We start from the raw sequence: 21,676 nt of genomic DNA on the forward strand, positions 1-21,676 counted from the left end.
TTTCACCCTGGGAAGAATTCAGGTCCCATGCTGAACGCAGAGGCTTCTACTTCAGAGACAGACTCATCTCAGTAGTAACGGTGATTGGCTGAGCGATGTCCTGCCTCAATCAGTGACTGGCTGAGCAGACCATAACTGGCTAAATGCGTCTGTCTTGGAAGTAGCAGTCGGAGTGTTCACCGTGGGACCGGATGAATTCAGAAGGGGGATTTCTAGACTACCAAAAAAACCTTTCATTTTAAATTGTCATTGCGGCCCCAGAAACATATTAAACATTTCTAGTATCAGGATAACCTCTTTTGAGTCCCCTTATCTCTTCCACCTCACACCAATTTAGTATGCTACTTTCCATCTTTAGGTTATGTTCACACGGGCGTATAAAAGGGACAGGGTCTTTGCACGCTACCTATTATTGCCAGCGGAAACTATGCTGTTAGAAATTCACTGCAGACCCCATGGAAGTCAATAGGGTCTGTGGCAGATTTTTAACAGCGTAGATTCCGCTGGTGAAAATCTGCTGTGGGTAGCGCACGTTGACCCTGCCCCTTTTCAAACTCTCAGCAGGAAATCTGCTGCAAGTTTGAAAAAAAATCTGCCTATGTGAACGTACCCTTAAACTAGCGCTGTGCCTTGAAATTGCACCTAGAGCTTTGAGGCTGTTTATTAATAAAAGTAAACATTCTTAACTTAAATATCACACTAAAGTCTAGCACGTATTTCCTATTTATAGCAAGTGTTTAAATTGGTGGTGTATTACATAAATGTTTTTAGGCCTTTCACTGCTATGGGTTTATGTACTTTCGTGTGTTATATCGTCAACAGACTGAACATCTATTACTTTGTAAAGAGGAAGAACTTGCATCAGCTGTTCAAAGCAGAGACAAAGCCATCAAAGAAGAGAAAAGGCTCCGGCAGCAGATAGACACTTTGGAGGAGACAGAAGGACATACTGTGAGTGACAGCTAATGAATTCACATCAATATATAAAGAATTTAGCTACTGAGTTGCAGTATGTCTACTTATACTTTCCTATTACATTCCTCATATTTTATTTTATGCCATATAGAAAGTTGTCCTTCAGCAACAACTATCTCATGTATGTGAAGAAAGGACCAGAATGTCTGAAACATTAGAAAATGTCTTGTCCTCTCACGCCAAGCTACAGAAAGACCTAGAAATAGTACAGACAGAATTAGGGCGGAAAGATAATGACCTGTCAAGTTTACACAAAGAGAGGTAATGTATAAATTATTTTACACCGACTTATAATCTGTCCGATGTATATAATGGAGGGAAGCTTTTAAAATGGATGTACCAAACAATCAACTTTACATAGATTTTGTCTGTGAGCAACATGACCTTTTTAGCACAAAGCAACACAAGATTTATTTTTCTTAAGTTACTGCAGTTAGTGTGTTTTTTTTTTTTACATGTTACTGCTTCTCTATAGGAGACTGTAGGCGGGTCCTGTTCTTATGACATATTTTTTTTTTAACTGTAATTTTTATTAAAGATTTTCACAAAAAAACAGGAAGTCATTAAAACTCAATCAAACCATAATCCGGGACGCAGCCCAGTACGATCACATCAGGGCCAAATGACAAGCCAAGATAGAGACCAGGGCTTGCAGAAACAGTTGTAGATCAAAACGACTAGCCTCGACCTCAGATAAACCATAAAAACTGTAGCAAATGAATATAGTTATATAGCCAAATATTCAAAGAGAGAACTAAAAACTCTCCAACATGAAAGACTGAGGGAGGAGACAAGAACAAAGACAGAAAAGCGACAAAGATAACAAACCACAAACAAAAAACTAAAAAGGGGGGGGGGAGAGGATGTCCGTATCGCCTCAAGGAGGTTGCCTGTCAGAGAAACTGTCCCATGATTCCCAAACTGAAAGAAAGGCAGGGATAGTATTATTCAAAGAGGCAGTGAGATATTCTAAAGAGTGCATTTCACGAATGCGGGAAAGCAGGTCTGATTCAGAGGGAGGAAGAGTCCTCTTCCAGTATTTAACAACAAGTGTCTTAGCTGCCAAGAACATATGCATAGCTAGCTTAAACAGTTTCTTGGGCAGAGCAGAGTGTGAGAGGTGCAAGAGGTAGACCTGAGGTTCAGGAGGGACTGATACTCCAAGAACATCTGATAGTAAACGTCTCACTAACTCCCAATACCCCGTGATAAGAGGGCAGGACCAGAAGACCTGAAACAGTGTACCCAAACCCAACCCACAACGCCAGCACTGGGGGGGGGATATCGGGATTCAGCCTATTCAACAACTCTGGGGTATGGTACCAACCCATAATCCGCTTGTATTGAGTCTCCTTATAGGCAGTACATATAGACGCCCTAGAGACCCGCTCCCATATTATTTTCCACTGAGGAAGAGTGTCAGTAGTATTAAGCGCTTCCTCCCAGCGAGACATATAGCGATGAGATACCTGGACTCCCTCCTGAGGTTGGATAAGCAAAGAGTAAATATTGGAGAGAAGACCCCTCGCCTGAGGTCCACCACGATACAGCCTTTCAAAGCCCGTAGGTGAGGACACCACTTGAGAACCCAGTGTGGAGGACATAAGGTGTTGTAGCTGTGAAAAATGAAAACGCTCAGACGAGGGGAGATCCCAACGAGACTGTAACTGAGAGAAAGGCAGGAGGGTACGCGACAAATGGTCATCTACATCCGCCCAGCAAAAAAGGCCTCTAGATCCCCATTCCCTCACCATAACAGAGGTCCGGCCAGGGGGAAAGCTAGGATGATAAAGGAAAGATCGAAGAGGGGAAGAGGGAGACAGTAGTTTAAATTTCACAGAACAGTAACTCCACACATATTTGGAAAACGCCATAGGGCCCAGGAAAGGGGAGAGAGTAGGGGCAGAGGCAGGAAGAGTCCAAAGGAGAGCGTTAGGGTGGACAGGCGCTAGCCACAGCTTCTCTAGCTCCATCCAGCAGCTGTAGGTGTGATAGGTGGACCACGCCGCAAGATGGCACAAATGGGCAGCCCAGTAATACTTCACCACATTCGGGACCGCCAGACCCCCAAACGCCCGCCCGGCCAACATCACAGACATCGGAAGCCTATGTTTTTTCCCGTCCCAAATAAACCGAAAAATAGCCGCCTGTAGGGAGTACAGGGCCGACAGCGGGACCCGAATTGGTAGGGTTTCAAAGAAGTAGAGGAGTTTCGGAAGAACAGTCATTTTCACCGTAGCAATGCGACCAAAAAAAGAAATGTATTGTGAGCGCCATTTTTCCATAAGGGCAAGGAGATCCCTGAAAAGGGGGAGATAGTTGGTGGAATAAAGTGAGGAATAGTGAGAGGAGATCCAGACCCCAGGGTACTTAATAGCAGAGGGAGACCACCGGAAATAATAGCTAGAGCGTAAGAGTAGAAAGAGGAGAGGAAAGGTTAAGAGGAAGGGCCTCTGACTTAGAAAGATTAACTTTATAGCCAGAAACCACCCCATAGGCATGCAGAACCCTATAGAGAGAAGGAAGAGACAGTAGAGGATGAGAAAGCGTAAGAAGAACATCGTCAGCAAATAGACAAACCTTGAATTCCCTATCATGTAAGGAAATACCAGTAATGTCCGGATCACCCCTGATCATAGCAGCCAAGGGTTCAATACAGAGTGCAAAGATCAGGGGGGATAACGGGCAACCCTGACGAGTCCCATTGAACAAAGAAAAAGTAGGAGATGGCAAGTGAGGCTGTAGGAGAGGAATAGACCCCGCAGTGCAGTCAAAAACCTCCCCGAAATCCCCAATTTTTGTAAAGTAGCAAAAAAGAACGGCCACCCAAGCCTATCAAAAGCTTTCTCAGCATCTAGACTAAGAATTAATGCCTGCTCAGATCTCCGATCAAATCAATCAGGTCCACTACCCTCCTAGTGTTGTCTCCACCCTGGCGACTAGGGATAAATCCAACCTGGTCCTTATGAACAAGGGCCGGGAGGAAGGAGCAAAGTCTAACGGCCAAAACCTTAGAAAAAAGCTTAAGGTCAGAGTTAAGGAGGGCAATGGGCCGATAACTGGAGCAATCATGAGGATCTTTGCCAGGCTTGGGTATGAGGGTGATAAGGGAGTGCAAGAAGGACTGCGGGATCGTCTTCCCCATCCAGGAAGGAATTGAAAAGAGGGATAAGTTTAGGTACCAGCAGAGACAAGAATGTCTTCTAATACAGGTAGGGGAAGCCATCCGGCCCAGGGGAGCGACCAGCTGGGAGAGATTTAAGGACCTCAGAGATCTCCTCTCCAGTAATAGGAGCATTAAGAGCATCCCGGTCCACCCCCAAAAGAGAGGGTAATCCACACTGAGAGAGAGAGGCATCTAAGGCTGCCGCTCTCTCCCCTGGGTCGGACGGCAACTGGGAAGGAAGTGAGTAAAGATTAGTGTAATAGTCAACAAAAAGACGAGAGATATCAGCGGGGTGGTAATGAAGCATCCCAGTAGGGTCCTTCAAAGCAAAGGGGGATTGAGCAGCAACCCGGTCACGCACACTTCTCACCAGCATAGTGTGGGCCTTATTCCCCTTTTCATAGAATAGCATAAAGCAATTGCCTCTCAACTTTATGGAGAGCCAGGTCGCCTAGGCGTGCCCGAGCTACCACCAAGCCCCTCAGAGTCGAAACAGAAGGAGAAGACAAAAAAAGAGCCTCCAGATGAGCAATCTCTACTCGAAGTTCCCGAGATCGATTCAGAGCATTCCGCTTAAGACCGGCGCCCAAAGCAATGCAATGGCCACGGATCACTGATTTGTGAGCTTCCCAAAGGATAGCCTGAGAGGACACTGAGCCTTCATTAGTGGCAAAGTAGTCAGAAATACACTGCAGAATCGATTTGCGGGAAGGTTAAGTTTTAAGAAGAGAGTCATTCATTCTCCAATGACAAGATCTCAGAGAGGAAGGGGTAGAGGAAAAAGAGAGGAGAACTGGACAGTGCTCAGACCAGGAGATAGGATCCAGAGAAGTATCAGAGAGCATGCGCACCATTGGGAGGTTCCCGAAAAAATAGTCAATACGCGTATGCAACTTGTGGGGATGTGAGTAAAAACTAAAAGAGCGCCCCGTCGGGTGGCCAATCCGCCACAAATCGTAAAGCGAGGAGTTACGGATGAGACGTCGAAAAAGCGAAGCCAGACGCAGGTGCAGGGGGAGAACTAGTAACAGAATGGCGGTCCAGGGATGGGGAGAAAATGAGATTGAAGTCTCCGCCCACTAACCATGCAGATGGAGAATACCTCTGGAGTTTAGTAAAAACCCTACGCAGAAAAGGGACTTGCGAAGTGTTAGGTGCATAGACATTACAGAGCAAAAGGGGACCCCTCACAGAGTACCTTCTAATATAACGTACCGTCCCATAGGGTCAAAGAGGGAGGAAGAGACTTGAAGCGAGCAGGATCTAGAAACCAGTATAGCCACCCCCGCTGTCTTCCTACTCATGGTAGCTGAGTAAGACTGGGGGAACAGGTGTTGAAGAAATTGGCCAGAATAGTCGAAGTGCATCTCCTGAAGGAAAACTATGTCAGCATGCAAACTAACCAACTCCCCTTGTAGTAGGTGTCGCTTAGTGGGGGAATTAAGCCCCTTAACATTCAGGGAGACACACTTGACTATGGCGGATGAGTGAAGAAAAAGAAACAGCCAAGAAGAAGCATACTCACAAGAACAGCCCAGTAGGATACGGCGGGCAGCACTGGACCCTCCATGGGAACCGGGAAAGAGCAGGGACCAGCAACCGTACTGACAGGAGAAGGCAACCTAAGGCGGGAGAAAAAAAAGGGAAAAGGACAGACAAGACAACAAAAACAAACAGAAAACAACACCAAATCAAGAGAAAACACAAGGGCAAACAGACAGACGAGAGACCAAACAGACACCAAAGAACAAATAAAGTACAACAAACAGTAGTGAAATAAACCATTGACCAGGAAGCCAATGCGGAGGCCAGGACTATCTAAGTGGACCATGAACCAAAGCATGGGTGGTCCATTACTATGGCCTCAGGAGGGGAAATGGAAGGAGACAACTAGAGAACAACCACCAAAAAGGCAGGAACCCAACTCTGAGGCCATTGCATAAGAACACACATGAATAAAAACCACAGGTGACCAAAAAATGCGATACTACTACAATGATGGGGGCGATCAAAAACTAGAACAAATGTCAACGGCGCGGAGGGGATAACCCCTGCCAATCAGGGAGCAGTCAGAGTCCAGCAAGAAACCCTGAGCAATAAGCATTAAGGAAAAAATAGAGTCCCGGTGAAAAACTCAGGGGGGAACCCGAGGTGGGACCCCCAGGGCAGGTGGCGGGGACTTCCGCTGAGAACCAAACTGGCGAGCCTGTACTGGTTGCCACACAGGAGGCAGAGGTGGAGGCGGAGACATCAGGTCACAATCTTCCAATTGAGGCACGGGCAATTCCAAGGTAGAGCAGAGGGCTTGAAGGTCAGAAAAGGAGCGTAAAACAGCGGAGCGTCCATCTCTGCGGGCATGGAGCCCAAACGGAAAGTTCCACCTATATGGCTCCTGATGAGTGTAGGACCTCTAGGAGAGGTTGAAGCAGTCGTCGTTTCCTGAGGGTTAACCAGGACAAGTCCTGAAAAAGTTGAAGAGGAGCCCCATCAAAGTCAAAATGTCTGAGACCTAGCCTTAGCCATGATAGCTTCTTTAACTTGGAAATCATGTACACAACAAATAACATCCTGTGGCATATTTAGGATGAAGCGCCCTGTGAGCTCTGTCCAGTTTGACCTTATGGGAGGGGGGTTCGTCAAGTATCTGGTTAAAAATGGTTTTCATGGTGACAAAAAGGTCCTCCTCACGTGTAGCCTCCAGCAGTCCTCGCACCCTGATATTACGCCTCCCTCTATTGGCCAAATCCTCAACATGGGCATGGAGATCTCCAAGGAAGTCCTTCTGGGAAGCAATGGAGTGGAGCTGGGCAATATACGCTCTGGTGTGGTCATGAGCATTTGGGAAAGGAGCTGGCTCAAATCAGGGAGAGCAGATGAATGCACAAACAGGCCCGAGCAGGGTAAATCCGATTCAGATGCCAAATCCCAGGATGTGAGGGCTGGAGCCAGTTCTGGTGGTACTACCGGCCCAGACTGAGAGCGAGGAGCCCCCTGAGGAGACATTTGGAGCGCCCCAGAAGACTGCATGGAGGACTGCATGGAGGCCTGCCTGTGCCTTTGTGGCTTAGTGGAACAGGAGGGGGTATAGCAGGCAGCAAGAGGGTCCAGAGGAGCAGTATGAGGATGTGCTGGGGGAACAGAGGTGGGTCCCACTTGCAGGAGCTGTCCAGCAGAGTGATGCACAGAACCCCTATCTGGGGATTTAGAGGAGTGGGAGGCTGAGCAGTAGGGAGTAGCGAAACACAGCAGGGAACTTGCAGGAGAGGGCCGGCCCCCCACCAAAGAGGCCCAAGAGCTCCAGCAGGCCCACACAGCGACAAGGGAGAGGAGATCACCAGGGACAGCAGCAGATCGGGACAAGGGGAGGGAGCTGCCTCCAACACAGATCCCCCAGCAGCACTCACCGCCACAGCCTGCAGTTCTGGAGCTGGAGAAGAGCCCACAGCAGGGGCCGCAGCAGCAGGCAGGAGGTCCAGAGCTGGTGCAACAGCGCTGCACACTGACGGCTGAGGCGAGGTCCCGGGCACAGTCAGAGCAGCGGCAGTCTGCGGTGGTAGGAGCACAGGTGTCCCCGAGGTCCCCGGCGGTAGATAGAGAGATCCCCCGTGGGTAGCAATGGATGGGTGCCGGAACGGGAGCACAGGCCCAGCGCAGGTCCCGTAATTGCGGGGAGTGAGGGAGAGGCTGAAGCCTGGGACGGCCGAAAATAGCGTGGTATGCCTCCGGGGTTAGGTAGAGTCAGCCGGGCGGGTGCGGAGGGGTTCCTGGCCCGTCGGGAATTCTTCCCCATCTGGTAGCAGGGTCACCTTTGTGGTTTTAAAGCCTGTTTATGGCCAGCAGAGCAGGAGCCTCCTCAATGTGTGGCCATCACAGTCGGCGCCAAGCCACCCTGATGACATTTTTATGATTCTTCATATAGTCCTAATATAGTCATTGCTGAGGCAGAGATGCTATTGAGGTTTTTTGGTTTCTTTACTTTATCTCTCTGCCCTAGTGTTACTATGGTTCTGCATCTATGTACCACAATCTAATTGGCAATGTTGTAGATAATTTTTATGATACCATAAAAATTATCTACAACATTGCCAATTAGATTGTGGCAATTATGGAAAAAGTTAAGAAATATCTGATTTAAAAATAATAATAATAATGACAACATATCCTGTGTGCAATCTAAAGTGGTTTTGATGGAGATCTGACACTTGGAATACAATTTCTTGTTAGGAAATTATTTATAATTGACCAGAACAATGATTTCTTGTTTCTGTCTCTTGTGCAATTTGTCTCCTCTTAGGGCTCGCAGCCAAAAAAATGTTGAGAAACTAAACGCTGAACTTGCAGAATGCAATGCAAGGCTACATGCTACAGAGAGCCAGCAGCGTGGAAAGGTAGCAAGAAGTAGAATTTATTTTTTTATTGTTTTGTTTTAAAGTTTTTTGTATCAAGAAATCAGAACACTTTTACCATTTACTTTATTTTAAAAACAGATAGAACCGCTGCAGAAATTTGCTGCAGTTGCTCAAGAGGATAACCGAAAGCTTGCACGTGCATTGGACCAGGCTTTACAGAGAAACTCTACTTTACAGTCTCATGTCAATGAACTAGAGAAAGAGCTGCAAAGCAAAGAATTACATGAAAAACAATTGTTTTACAACCAGTAATATCATTGTAATTCTAAAGAATAGTTATTAATATCTCTATACACACATGGTTCCCTGAGGGCTTCATCTCCATTTCTTTGTAGTACAAAAGCTGAGGAAGATTACAGAATAAAAGAAAAGTTATTTCTGGAGCAACTGGTATTACTAAAGAAACAGCACCAGGGGGAGAGGAAGGAAGCAAAGAAAGCAGCAAGGAAGGAGGTTACAGAGGTATCGTGTGTTTTTCTCTTAGATAACAAACTTGCTTCCTATGACAGATTAGTATTTTCATTTCAGTATGATGTCATTATCATAATTGGACCATTAGGACTGAGATAAGATATGTCATCTTACTACACTGGACTCACAGCTTAGATTTACCCCTTTCCCCCCACTGATTTAGGTAGTAAAGTAATGCGTATATGTAGTCTGGATTAGCCACACTAAATGTAGATGGCCCCTGTGCAAATTGAGTGAGCGAGTGATGCAGTCACTGATCGGAGACGTTTTAGGCTCCTTGCTCCAGTACCCTCCTCCCCTCTATACAAACTTCTCCTCTCTTTTGACCCACACAGTAATAGTGCCCATTTCGTGTACCTTCATATGATAGTTAGCTCTCTGTGCTGCCATATTCTTTTGTCCCCTCTAACCCTGCATATAGTGTTATGCCCCTCTGTGCCCCAAAATAGTGTTCAGCCCCCCTCTGTGCCCCAATTTAGTAGTTAGGCCCTTTTGCACTCCAATATAGTATGAGACCATCTCTGTGACCCAATATAGTATTAGTCTCCAATATAGTATTAAGCCCCCATCTGTGCCCTCTTAAAATGTCAGGCTCCTCTGTGCACCCATATAGTATAAGGCCCCCTCTGTGTTCCATATAGTAGTTAGGCCCCCTCTGTCCCCCATATAGTATTAGACCTCCTCTGTGCCCCTATATAGTTAAGTCCCCTCATACAGTATTAAACCCCTTTTGTGCCCCCCGCCCCCCATAGAAACATAGAATGTGTTGGCAAAAACCATTTGGCTCATCTAGTCTGCCCAATAATCTGAATACTATGAATAGTCCCTGGCCCTATCTTATATGAAGGATAGCCTTATGCTTATCCTATACATACTTAAACTCCTTCACTGTATTTGCAGCGACCACTTCTGCAGGAAGGCTATTCCATGCATCCACTACTCTCTCAGTAAAGTAATACTTCCTGATATTACTTTTAAAAGTATGTCCTCTTGTGGTAGTTTTTCTTCTGTTAAATATGCTCTCCTCTTTTTCCCTTTATGTATTTAAAAGTCTCTGTCATATCCCCTCTGCCTCTTCTTTCTTCCAAGCTATACATGTTAAGGTTCTTTAGCCTTTCCTGGTAAGTTTTATCCTGCAATCCATGTACTAGTTTAGTAGATCTTCTCTGAACTCTCTCTAGAATATTTATATCCTTCTGGAGATACGGCCTCCAGTACTGCGCACAATACTCCAAGTGAGGTCTCACCAGTGTTCTGTACAGCAACATGAGCTCTTCTCTCTCTACTACAAATTTCTCTTCCTATACACCCAAGTATATACCTCTCCCTATACACCCAGGCATATAGTGTTAGGCCTCCTCTGTGTCCTCATATATTGTTAGGCTCCTTCTGTGCCCATTCACAGTATTAGGTCCCTTCTGTGACCCCATATAGTATTTAGGCCCCCTCTGTGCCCACAAATTGGCTCTTCCCAGGAGAGGAGTGGAGTATACTGCACAGACGTAAGGGCCCATCAGAGGATCCAGTGGTTCTCCAGTGGTCTAGTGCAGCACTGGCAACTCTGTGGGCCCCTCCCTTTGTGTATTTGAACTGCAATATATCAGACCCTGGTATTACCCATAGAACAATAATTCTGAAGCATATTTTCTGTGTTGTGTTATTTGTACTACAAATTGATGGTTAAATAACAAAACAAGTGTTACCAGTTCAGGTTGTGTCCCTATACTGTCTGAGACTATCCAATAAATCAAATTTCTAGAGGAATGGAGCGACTATAAGAAAACATGTTACAGAATTGTTATTTCATGGGGAATGCAGATATATATATTTAAAATAGACAGGTTAGGAGAGGCCACAGGTCTGATGATCAAATCTGATGAAACCTGATGATCTATAATGCTGTAAACCAACAAAGCATGCTGGCAGATGAGAGGCATTTCTATTTGTAACAAATGTCATTATCCATGAAAGGGGATCTGATATTTGCTTTTATTCTGTTATGTACCTTACAGATGAAGAAAGCATTAGACTTTGTTACTGCACAATCAACAGGACTCTCACAAACCGACAGGGAATTGAGAGAAAGGGAGTCTATGCTTCAGAAAGAGATTTTACACCAAAAAGACATTATTTGCAGCCTCCAAGCACAGCTTCAGTCATACATAGAGAGCAAAGGAAGCAAGAAGCAAAATGAAAGAATACAAGTGAGTTATATGCTTTTGTAATATTTACATAGCGCTAAGACCCCCACCAATTGCTACATATTGCTGGGAGAATATGCGGCGGTGCACTTCACTTCCCACCTCAACTTGCAAATGACTGGCTTTATAGATTTACAATGGAGCCCAGATCCTGAAATGAATCTGATAGAGGGCCGTTCTGTATAGTGAAGTGCACAGCCACGTGCTTCTTCTGGCTAGAGAGCAGTGTCAGTCTCAGCACTGAGACCCCAACAGATCACAACAAACCTTTTGATGTGTCTCTTTGATATGTGGGAAGTTTTTGTTTTTAAATGGCAGTAACTCTTTACAGGAGTTGTCTAGAAAACCATTTGTAAGTACTCTATTAGGAAATTCCTAGTTAATTAGAGGGCACCCCTAATTTTAGGAGACCGTTCTAACAAACATGAATCGTCTCATGAGGACCCCCCAATTAAAACAAAAGATTCAGAGCGCTGTTCAGGAGATCATGAAGGTGACCAGGCTTCCCATGATCTCACACTTATCCCCTATTCTTTACATAAGGGATAAGTAGAATTTTGTTCTTACCATAAATTCTCTTTCTCGGAGCTTCTATTGGGGGACACAGGACCATGGGGTATATGCTGCTTGCCACTAGGAGGCTGACACTAGGCAAAAAAACAAAAGAAGGCTGGCTCCTCCCGGCAGGATATACCCGCCTACTGTCTCTGAGCAACGCAGTTTTAGTCCCAAAGCAGAGGAGAGCCAACCCCTGAAAAAACAAAACGTCTAACACAACACCCAGAAAAAGGGAAACCGACCAAAAGGGGGACACCCCCGCCCCGGTAGGCTGAAACCCGCTGGACGCAAACAAGACAATGGGTGGGTGCTGTGTCCCCCAATAGAAGCTCAGAGAACGAGAATTTACGGTAAGAACAAAATTCTACTTTTCTCGATCGCTTCATTGGGGGACACAGGACCATGGGACGTCCTAAAGCAGTCCCTGGGGAGGGCAAACCAATCCCAACAGAAGAAGGTTCAGGCGGAATCACGAACCACTGCCTGCAAAACCTTGCGGCCAGGCCTGCGTCGGAGGATGCAAAAGTATGAACCCTGTAAAACTTGGTAAAGGTATGCAGGGACGACCAGGTCGCAGCCTTGCACACCTGCAGGGCCGAGGCCCCATGACAGACCGCCCAGGATGCCCCCACCGCTCGGGTGGAGTGAGCCGTCACGCGGAAAGGAGGCATCTGACCCTTGCATCGGTACACCTCTGAAATGGCGTAACGAATCCACCGGGAAATTGTAGACTTCGAGGCCGGGAACCCCTTGCGCCTCCCCTCGGGGAGCACAAACAGGGAGTCACTACGCCGAAAGGAAGAGGTGACCGCCAAATAGGTCCGCACAGCCCGGACCAAGTCCAGCTTGTGAAGGTGGCGCTCCCTCGGATGGGAGGGAGACGGACAGAAGGAGGGCAATACAATGTCCTCGTTCAGGTGGAAGGCAGAAACCACCTTAGGCTGGAAGGAGGGTACCGGCTGAAGAACCACCTTGTCTTGGTGAAGGACCAGAAAGGGGGAATGGCAGGAGAGGGCGGCTAGCTCCGAAACCCGGCGCAGAGAAGTGACTGCGACCAGAAAGGCCACCTTCCAGGAGAGAAAACGGGGAGAAACCTGAGCCAAAGGCTCAAACGGAGTGTCCTGAAGAGCATCCAAAACAAGGTTAAGGTCCCAAGGCGCAGTGGGAGACCGAAGAGGAGGGACCTCATGGGCGACACCTTGCAAAAAGGTGCGAACATGAAGGTTAGACGCCAGAGGGCATTGAAAGAGGACCGTCAGGGCTGAAACCTGCCCCCTTAAGGAAACTTAGGGCAAGGCGTGTCTCCAGTCCTGACTGTAGGAAGGACAGGAGAGTCGGCAGGGAGAAGGAGGTGGGAGAAAGTGAACGAGCCTCACACCAGCGGAAATATGCCCGCTAGGTGCGGTGTTAAATCCAGGAGGACAAGGGCTTACGGGCACGGAGAATAGTCCGGATAACGCGGGAGGAAAACCCCCGAGCCCTCAAAACCGCGGTCTCAACAGCCACGCCGTCAAACGCAGCGGAAGAGAATTGGGGTGGCAGAGGGGTCCCTGACAGAGAAGATCGGGACGGTCCGGAAGACGGAAGGGAACGTCCGCCACGAGGCTGACCACTTCTGTGTACCACACGCGACGGGGCCAGTCTGGAGCCACCAGAATGGCCGAGACCCCCCTCCGCCTTGAGCTTCCGGACAACCCGAGGAAGAAGCGGAAGAGGCAGGAAAAGATAGGGGAGGGCGAAGGAGGTCCTGGGGACCACCAGGGCGCCTGCTGCGAGCGCCAGGGGATCCCGAGACCTGGCCACGAAGAGAGGGACTTTCCGGTTTTGACGGGACGCGAACAGGTCCACGTCCGGCGTCCCCCACCGATGGCAAATCAGATCGAAGACCTCTGGGTGGAGAGACCATTCGCCCGGATCCGTGGTGGCGCGACTTAAGAAGTCGGCCTCCCAGTTTTCGATGCTGGGAACGTGTACGTCCGAGAGGGCCGGAACCATACGTTCCGCCCACCTGAGGATCTTTGAGACTTTCCTCATGGCCGGTGAGCTACGGGTGCCCCCTGGCGATTGATGTACCCCACGGCCGTGGCGTTGTCCGTTTGTACTCAAACGGGGAGGCCCCGGAGAAGGTGGGTCCAGTGCCAAAGGCACAGGAGGATAGCCCGAAGCTCCAGAACATTGATGGAGAGCTTGGCCTCCGAAGCCGTCCAGCAACCCTGGACAGTCTGATCCCGGAAGACCCCCTCCCCAGCCGAGGAGGCTGGCGTCCGTGGTCAGGACATGCCAGTTGAGGGGCAGAAAGGAACGAGAGGGGAGAGGGGACCGAAGCCACCAAAGGAGGGAGAGGCATACCTGGGGAGAAAGCCGGATCCTGCGGTGGAGAGACAAGGGGGACTTGTCCCACTGGGACAGGATGGCGGCTACCATCTTCCCCAGAACAGACATGCAGGTGCGGATGGGAAATGGGCCCGGCGCCCTAAGGGAGTGGACCCCCGACAGGAGTTCCTGTAGTTTGTCCTCCGGCAGGGAGACACGAGCATCCGCTGTGTCGAAGTGGAGCCCCAGAAAAACCAGGGACTGGGACGGGGACAGATGGGACTTCTCATGGTTGACAATTCAACTGAACCTGGAGAGGGTCTGGAGGGTGATTCTGAGGCTGGCCCGATTCTGCTCCAAGGAAGGTGCCTTGATGAACAGGTCGTCCAAGTACAGTAGAACCGAGATGCCCCAAGAGTGGAGCAGAGCCACCACTGCCGCCAACGTCTTGGTAAAGACACGGGGCGCAGTAGCCAGCCCGAAGGGTAGGGCAACAAATTGGAAATGACCCTCTGGGACAACGAACCTGAGGAAGCGGTTGTGGGCTGGGAAGATAGGGATGTGTAGGTAAGCATCTCGGATGTCCACAGAGGAGAGGAACTCCCCTTCATCCATTGAGGCCACAACCGACCTCAGAGACTCCATCCGGAAGTGCCTGAGGCGCATGTGTCGGTTCAGGAGTTTGAGGTCGAGGATCGGACGAACCGAGCCGTCCTTCTTGGGGACCACGAAGAGGTTCGAGTAGAACCCCGAGAAGCGGTCCTGAGGAGGGACCGGAACAATCACACCTTGGGAAAAAAGATTGCGGAGGGCCACCTGAAAGGCTGCCGCCAGAGCTGGGGACCGAGGAGGGCGGGACTGAAAAAAACGATCCCGGGGCATAGAAGCAAACTCTATGCGATAACCCTGGGAAACTACCTCCTGAACCCAGGAATCCTGGACATGAGCTAGCCAAACTTCCGAAAAGAGGGACAGGCGACCTCCCACCCAAGGAAAAGACTCTGATGGGGGCGCACCCTCATGCTGAGGATGGCTTACGGGTCCCCGACTTGGGAGGAGGGCGGTGAGAACGAGGTCCCGACTTCCAAGAGGGCTGAGACTTGAAGGACGGAGCCCTCTTGTCCTGAGAGGCCTGGGGCCTATCCGTGCGGCCTGAGAAGCGGGAAGGGTGAAAGGAAGGAGTTCCCTGCCGCGAACCCGAACGGCGCGGCCGATTTTGGGGCAGGAGAGAACTTTTTCCCCCCGTGGCCTCAGATGATTTCATCAAGGCGCTTACCGAACAAACGAGACCCCTGATACGGGAGTTCAGTGAGAGCGTTTAGAGGCCACATCGGCATTCCAAGCCTTAAGCCACATGGAGCGCCTGAGGGCCACCAAGTTGCCCGAGGCCAAGGCCGCGCAGCGTGCTGACTCCAAGAAGGCCCAACAGAGGTATTCCCCAGCGTGGGCGACCTGCTGTGCTAAAGCCGCCATATCGCTAGAGGAGGACCCATCCAAGATGCCCTGGCGAAGCTCGCCTGCCCAAATCGCCAGGGCTTTGGACACCCAGGTGGAGGCAAAAGCCGGGGACAGAACCGAGCCCGCTGCCTCAAAGGTGAATTTCGCAAGGTTCTCTATACGATTGTCTGAGGGATCCTTAAAGGAAGCTGCATCAGCTAGCGGTAAGGTAGTCGACTTAGACAGCCTAGACACCGGGGGAACCACTGTAGGAGGCGAGGACCACTTAGATACTAGCTCCTGCGGAAAGGGAAAAAGAGCCTGAAGCTTCTTAGACCCAGAAAAGCGCAGCTCTGGATGTTTCCAGGCCGCTTCCAACAGTTCATCGAATTCAGAGTGGGAGCTGAAAACTTGGGGAGTCCGAGAAGTTCGGCGGAAGGAGACTTCAGGGGCAGCCCCAGAAGTTTCCGGGTCCTTCAGGTGGAAGGTGTCCCTTACAGCCAACAGCAGGCTCTCCACCATATCTGACATGCGGGGAGTCACTTCCGAGTCAGAGGGGGGAGGTCCGAATCAGAGTGCCGCAGCTCACCAGGAGACTGAACGCTCCGGGGGTATCCTGGAGCGGGGAGAGGCGGACCGGGAGCGGGGGACCGAGAGCGGACATCCTGCGACTGAGAGCGGTGATGTCGGGAGGAGGTTGAATGAGAACGGGAGCTCCGAGAGGAAGGTCCTGGGCAGTCCCCCTCGGGGGAGGACTCCGAGAAATGTCGCCTCGAGTGGTCACGGGAGGACCATAGGGAATATCGGGAGGTACTCTCCCTCGGCACCCCAGCGGAAGAGCGAGAAGAGGATTGCCCCAGGGCCTTGGTCAGGTCAGAAATGGACCGGGAAAGGGAAGCTACCCATTCCGGAGCGGAATCAGACCGCCCGCCAGCTGGAGGACCGTCCTAGACGGTAGCTGGGGGGCGCAGGGACGTGCAGAGCGGGCAAGTGGGTTCGGAGGAACCGCCTGGCATTTTGGTCTTACAGCCTGAGCGGGCATAATAAGTGACCAGCGCAGTAGTAGCCTGCCCTGGGGGTCGGTATGGGGTCGGACATTAGGAAGCACTAGTAGGACAGACAATCTAGAGACAAGGAGCAATCTCATCCAGGTGTCCGTGTCCGGAGAGGATCCTGGAAATAGCTGGAGGAACCGCAGCGGTGCCAGAGTCTGGGAGCAGAATGCCGGCAGAGGGAAGCACTGGAGCCCACTGAGCATCCCCCCCGGGAAAAAGGGGGAGGAGAGAACGACTCCCACAGCGCGCACCAGGCGCGAGACCACCTCATAGGGTGCCTCCAGAGGTACAGCCCCCTGTACTGCGCGCGCTCCTAGGAGATAGGAGGAAGGAGCACACGCAAAAACAGAGAGACCGAGGTGGGGGGGGGGGGCGGCGATACAGGGAGGGCCGGAGCCCCATGCGCCTCAGCAATGCCGGTGTGAGGTGTTTTTTTGCGCCCCCGTAGATCCATGCGTCCGCTCCTCCCCCAGCTCTCCGAACATTTCCGAAGCTAGAGCTGGGGCAAGGGGAGGAAGGAGGTACACGCCCCCTCCCTGAGCTCGGCTGGACGCAGATCTCCACGGCACGCCCCCTCCCTGAGGACATAGATCTCCACGGCAGGTCCCCTCCCTCATCTCCCCGAGCTGAGGACATAGAGCAGTGCTCCCAATGAGCTCTATGTGTAAAGGGGGACATACTGCACGGGCTCTTTAGCCCATGCAGTATGTCCCCCTTTAGCCTGTACAGTTTGTCCCCCTTTAGCCTGTGCAGTATGTCCCCTTTAGCCCGTACAGTATGTCCCCCTTTACACACAGAGCTCATTGGGAGCACTGCTCTATGTCCTCAGGGAGGGGAGATGAGGGAGGGGACCTGCCGTGGAGATTTACGTCCTCAGCTCGGGGAGATGAGGGAGGGGACCTGCCGTGGTGATCTATGTCCTCAGGGAGGGGGCGTGTCATAGAGATCTGCGTCCAGCCGAGCTCAGGGAGGGGAGATGAGGGAGGGGGCGTGAACCTCCTCCCTCCCCTTGCTCTGCCCTCCCCCAGTTCTAGCTTCGGAAATGTTCGGAGAGCTGGAGGAGGAGCGGACGCATGGATCTACGGGGGCGCAAAAAACCACTCACACCGGCGCGAAGAGAGTGGGAGGGGCTAGGTGCAGGCCGGAGCCGCGGGCTCAATTAGTGACTTGCCCGCTGCTCCGGACCTGCGAACGGCGCAGAGATGCTGGCCGGGGAGAGAGTCACCTGACCCCCGGAGCCGAGAGTGCCGACAAGTGCAGGCCGGAGCCGCGGGCTCAGTTAAAGAGCCGCCAGCAGTTCCGAACCTGCCAAAAGAGAGGCGCTCGCGGCGCTGAAAGCGCCGGAAGAGTGGGCGGGGAGGACCGGCCCGCTGAAGCGACGCGTCTCCCCGGAGGCAAATGACTGCGGCCGTGCGGAAAAAGAGAACGCACGGCCGCTTAGTTAACCCCGGGAGCAGTTAACTCCCCCACTGCCGAGGAGCAGAAGGGGGAGGCCCCCAAAAAGTTAACCCCATCAAGTTAACCCCGGCCACCCCCCCCCCACCGGCCGAGCAGGACCCGCTCCTGGAGGGGGGGGGGGAGCCACACTGCAGTCACCATCCAAAAAAACCCCAAAATAAAGAGCCCGCCTACGTCCCAGAAACTGCTGCTCCCTCAGATCCCCCAGCCAGGGGAATAGAAACCCCCAGGCCGAGGGGGGGGGGGGGGGGGGAAGCTGGAAGGGGATGAAAAAGCAACCCCCAATATACTTACCCCAGGAGACCTCCATACTCACCCTGAGGGACCTCCGTGTCAGGCGTCTTCGACCAGCTGGTGCCGCCTGCCTTTAGCCGTCATGGTGAACAGGGGAGAATGGGGGACCCGGACCCTAGGTACACCACCAGGCGCTGGCAGTTGGCGAGGAGGGGTTAACGGCCCATCCATGATGCACCGTGCCCCTAGCTCGCATGTGGGGGATCAGGCAGCACCATGCTCCTGTCGCCCCACGCTAGATAAAACAAAAAAGGGAGAGAAATTCTAAACTGAACCTGATACTAGGGAAAAAAACTAAAGAGCAGGTCTGGAGAGCTCCAGAGCTGCGTCTAGCCTCCTCTGACACTAAGCTGAAACTGAGTTGCTCAGAGCCAGTAGGTGGGTATATCCTGCCGGGATGAGCCAGCCTTCTTTTGTTTTTTGCCTAGTGTCAGCCTCCTAGTGGCATGCAGCATATACCCCATGGTCCTGTGTCCCCCAATGAAGCAATCGAGAAAAGTTAATTTTAAGTCAGAGCATCTGTTGGAACATACAGTATTTACTAATGCTGGCATACCACCGAAAATTGCATGTACAGTTTTCCTCATTGTGGGTGGTGACATTTGAGCAGAACTGCCATCGAGCTACACCAGGTTGTAGACATGGTGACTCTCACATTTGTAAATAAAAAAAAATTGTAAGACTCTTTATTTTATTTTATTTTTTCTGATTCTGATCTTAAGCATCTTTGTCTGCTCTAAAAGACATACCGTATCCAGAATTAATAAAAAGATCTGCTTTCTCTATCGGCTCCATTGGGGGACACAGACCGTGGGTGTATGCTGCTGTCTCTAGGAGGTGTGACACTATGGTGATACAAAAAGTCGGCTCCTCCCAGCAGGATATACCTGCCTTCAGGCTCTGAGCTAATCAGTTTAAGCTTAGTGTCTGAAGGAAGTGGACATGGTCTGGAATTCTCCAGACCAGGTCTTCTGATTTTTTGTTTTCCTAGTATAGGGACGTGCTAGTTTTTTTATTCCCTTTTCTTTTCTGTTTTCAGGTGGGGACTCAGGGACTCCGGTTCCCTGTTTCCCCATTGCGAGTAAGGGGGCACAGACATTGCGTATATGCGCTGTTCACCCCCCCTCACCAACGGTCAGCGCCTGGGTTGGTACCTCATGGGTCCGGGTCCCCCTATTTCCCTGCTCGCCTCGCTCGCGCATAGCAGCCAGGTGTGATGCAGGTAACTAAAGCTGACTGAAGACTTCACTAGGTAAGTTCTTCTGACTGAGGTAAGTACTTCCCCCTCTCCCCCCCCCCTTTTTCTCCATAGATACGGACTTGCAACCTCTGGAGACCCCCTGTTTTTGGCCCACCTTTCAGGTTATGGGGCTGGCGTATACAGGGGCTGAACTTTTATTCTGGGGGAGCAGTGGCACCTGAGGGGGCATGTAATATATGTCTTACATTGGGCACTTCACTGTGTGTGTGTGTGTGTGTGTGTGTGTTTTAGTGCGACTATGTCCACAGCGCCTTATATGCGGCTGTCAGCCGCGGCGCTGATACGGGCTGGGCGCTTTCACTTTCTCCGGCAGTCTCTGCCGGCGTATAGACCGCCCGCTCTATTCCCCCCGAGCGCATATGCGGCTGACATGTGCGCTCGGGGCAAGGAGCAGGCGCCATTACAGTTTCTTCTCGGCAGTCTATAGCTCCGCCCACAGGGCTGGGATCTCTCAGAGGCGCGAAGCAGCCTCCAATCAGTGCCATGGGCGCGATTTTCAGTAAGAAGGGGCCAATTAGTTAGTGCCTTGCTTCAGGCACGTCCCTCTCTTCCTATTGGCTGGCCTGTTCCTTCTTTCTAGCTGCACAGAGCCGAGTTCTCCTCACTGCAGCTGCCAGGGGACACAGACTAGGGTGAGAAAGTTCCTGTTTTTTTTTTTTTTTTTTTTTTTTTTTTTTTTTATGTCCGTACCCAGAGCTGTTCCTCCCTCTAAACAGAGACCTGGAGCTTCAGTGACTTATTTTGTCAGGAAGCACTGTAATACCAAGATGTCTGGCTCTGCTGAGCCCACTTGCCCTGCCTGCTCCCCCAGACCCCCTGGTACCCCCTGATGCCCTTTTGGTTCCGGTGGGTTCAGCCACTCCACCAGCCTGGGTTTCTTCCCTGACCCAGTATATGGCTGACTTGACCTAAGTCTCCCGTTTAGTGGCTGAGGCCTCCTGGGAAGTGGTGTCTGCCTTGAAGGGGTCTTCCCTGCGCAGGGAAGGCCGTACCTTTTGCCGTACATTTCATTACCGCCCCCTTCAACTGGCGATTCTCTCTCGATAGAACAGGTCTCCTCTGTCCCTCGATCGTCAGATTGTTCTCCCGCTTCTTCTCCAAGGGCTGTAATTTCTTCCCCTTCACTGGCAGGTTGTTACAACGGATGCCAGCCTGTCGGGCTGGGGCGGCGTGTTCAGGGATTGGATGGTTAAGGGACTCTAGTCTCCCCGGGAGACCCTTCTTCCGATAAACATATTGGAATTACGGGCGATTCTTCTTTGTCTTCTTCATTGGGAGTCCCGTCTTCAGTCCCGTCCTGTCCGCGTTCAGTCGGACAGCGCCACGGACGTGGCGTACATAAATCGACAGGGCTGCACTCGCAGCTCTGCAGCCATGGCCGAGGTGACCAAGATTCTCACCTGGGCGGAAAGCAAGGTTCCGGCCATTTCGGCAATTCACATTCCAGGAGTGCTCAACTGGGAAGCGGACTTCCTCAGTCGGTCTTCACCCGACCCCGGCGAGTGGTCTCTACATCCAGAGGTCTTCGCGCAGCTCTGCGACCTCGGGGCTTTCCGGACGTGGACCTCTTTGCGTCCCGGCACAATCGGAAGATCCTTCCTTTTGTGTCCAAGTCCCAGGATCCTCAGGCTCTGGTCGTGGACGCCCTAGTGATTCCTTGGGCGGGGTTTGCTATACCCTATCTGTTCCCTCCCCTTCCGCTCCTTCCCAGGGTGCTGAGGAAGCTCAAAGCAGAGGACGTCCCGCCATTCTGGTAGCTCCAGATTGGCCCCGAAGGTCATGGTACGCCGACGTAGTCAGGCTCCTGGACGACGCTTCACTGCGCCTTCCGCTCCGTCCGGACCTGCTCTTTCAGGGTCCTCTTTCCACCCCAATTTACAGTCGCTGCTTTTGACGGCGTGGCGGTTCAGACCGCGGTTTTGAGGGCCCGTGGGTTCTCTTCCCAAGTCATTCACACCATGCTCAGGGCTCGTAAGCCCTCCTCCGCAAGAATTTACCACCGTACTTGGCGGTCTTATTTTCGTTGGTGTGAAGCTCAGGACTTCTCCCCGGTAACCTTCTCGGTTCCCCGTCTTCTC

At 51.2% G+C, this 21,676-nt stretch overlaps 1 protein-coding gene across 3 annotated transcripts in view; it reads left to right on the top strand.

Moving 5' to 3' along the window:
* The window catches only part of CCDC150 (coiled-coil domain containing 150), a 133,651-nt gene that overhangs the window by 100,745 nt on the left and 11,230 nt on the right, over positions 1 to 21,676 (top strand). For all 3 annotated transcript variants that reach the window (XM_056565628.1, XM_056565627.1, XM_056565629.1), the window contains 6 exons: positions 823 to 951; positions 1,067 to 1,236; positions 8,436 to 8,529; positions 8,629 to 8,798; positions 8,886 to 9,012; positions 11,034 to 11,225. In XM_056565628.1, the coding sequence (XP_056421603.1) occupies positions 823 to 951; positions 1,067 to 1,236; positions 8,436 to 8,529; positions 8,629 to 8,798; positions 8,886 to 9,012; positions 11,034 to 11,225 (882 nt within the window). The remainder of the gene's footprint in view (positions 1 to 822; positions 952 to 1,066; positions 1,237 to 8,435; positions 8,530 to 8,628; positions 8,799 to 8,885; positions 9,013 to 11,033; positions 11,226 to 21,676) is intronic.

The sequence above is a fragment of the Hyla sarda genome, chromosome 3 (genome assembly GCF_029499605.1).
Source record: "Hyla sarda isolate aHylSar1 chromosome 3, aHylSar1.hap1, whole genome shotgun sequence".
Taxonomy (NCBI): domain Eukaryota; kingdom Metazoa; phylum Chordata; class Amphibia; order Anura; family Hylidae; genus Hyla; species Hyla sarda.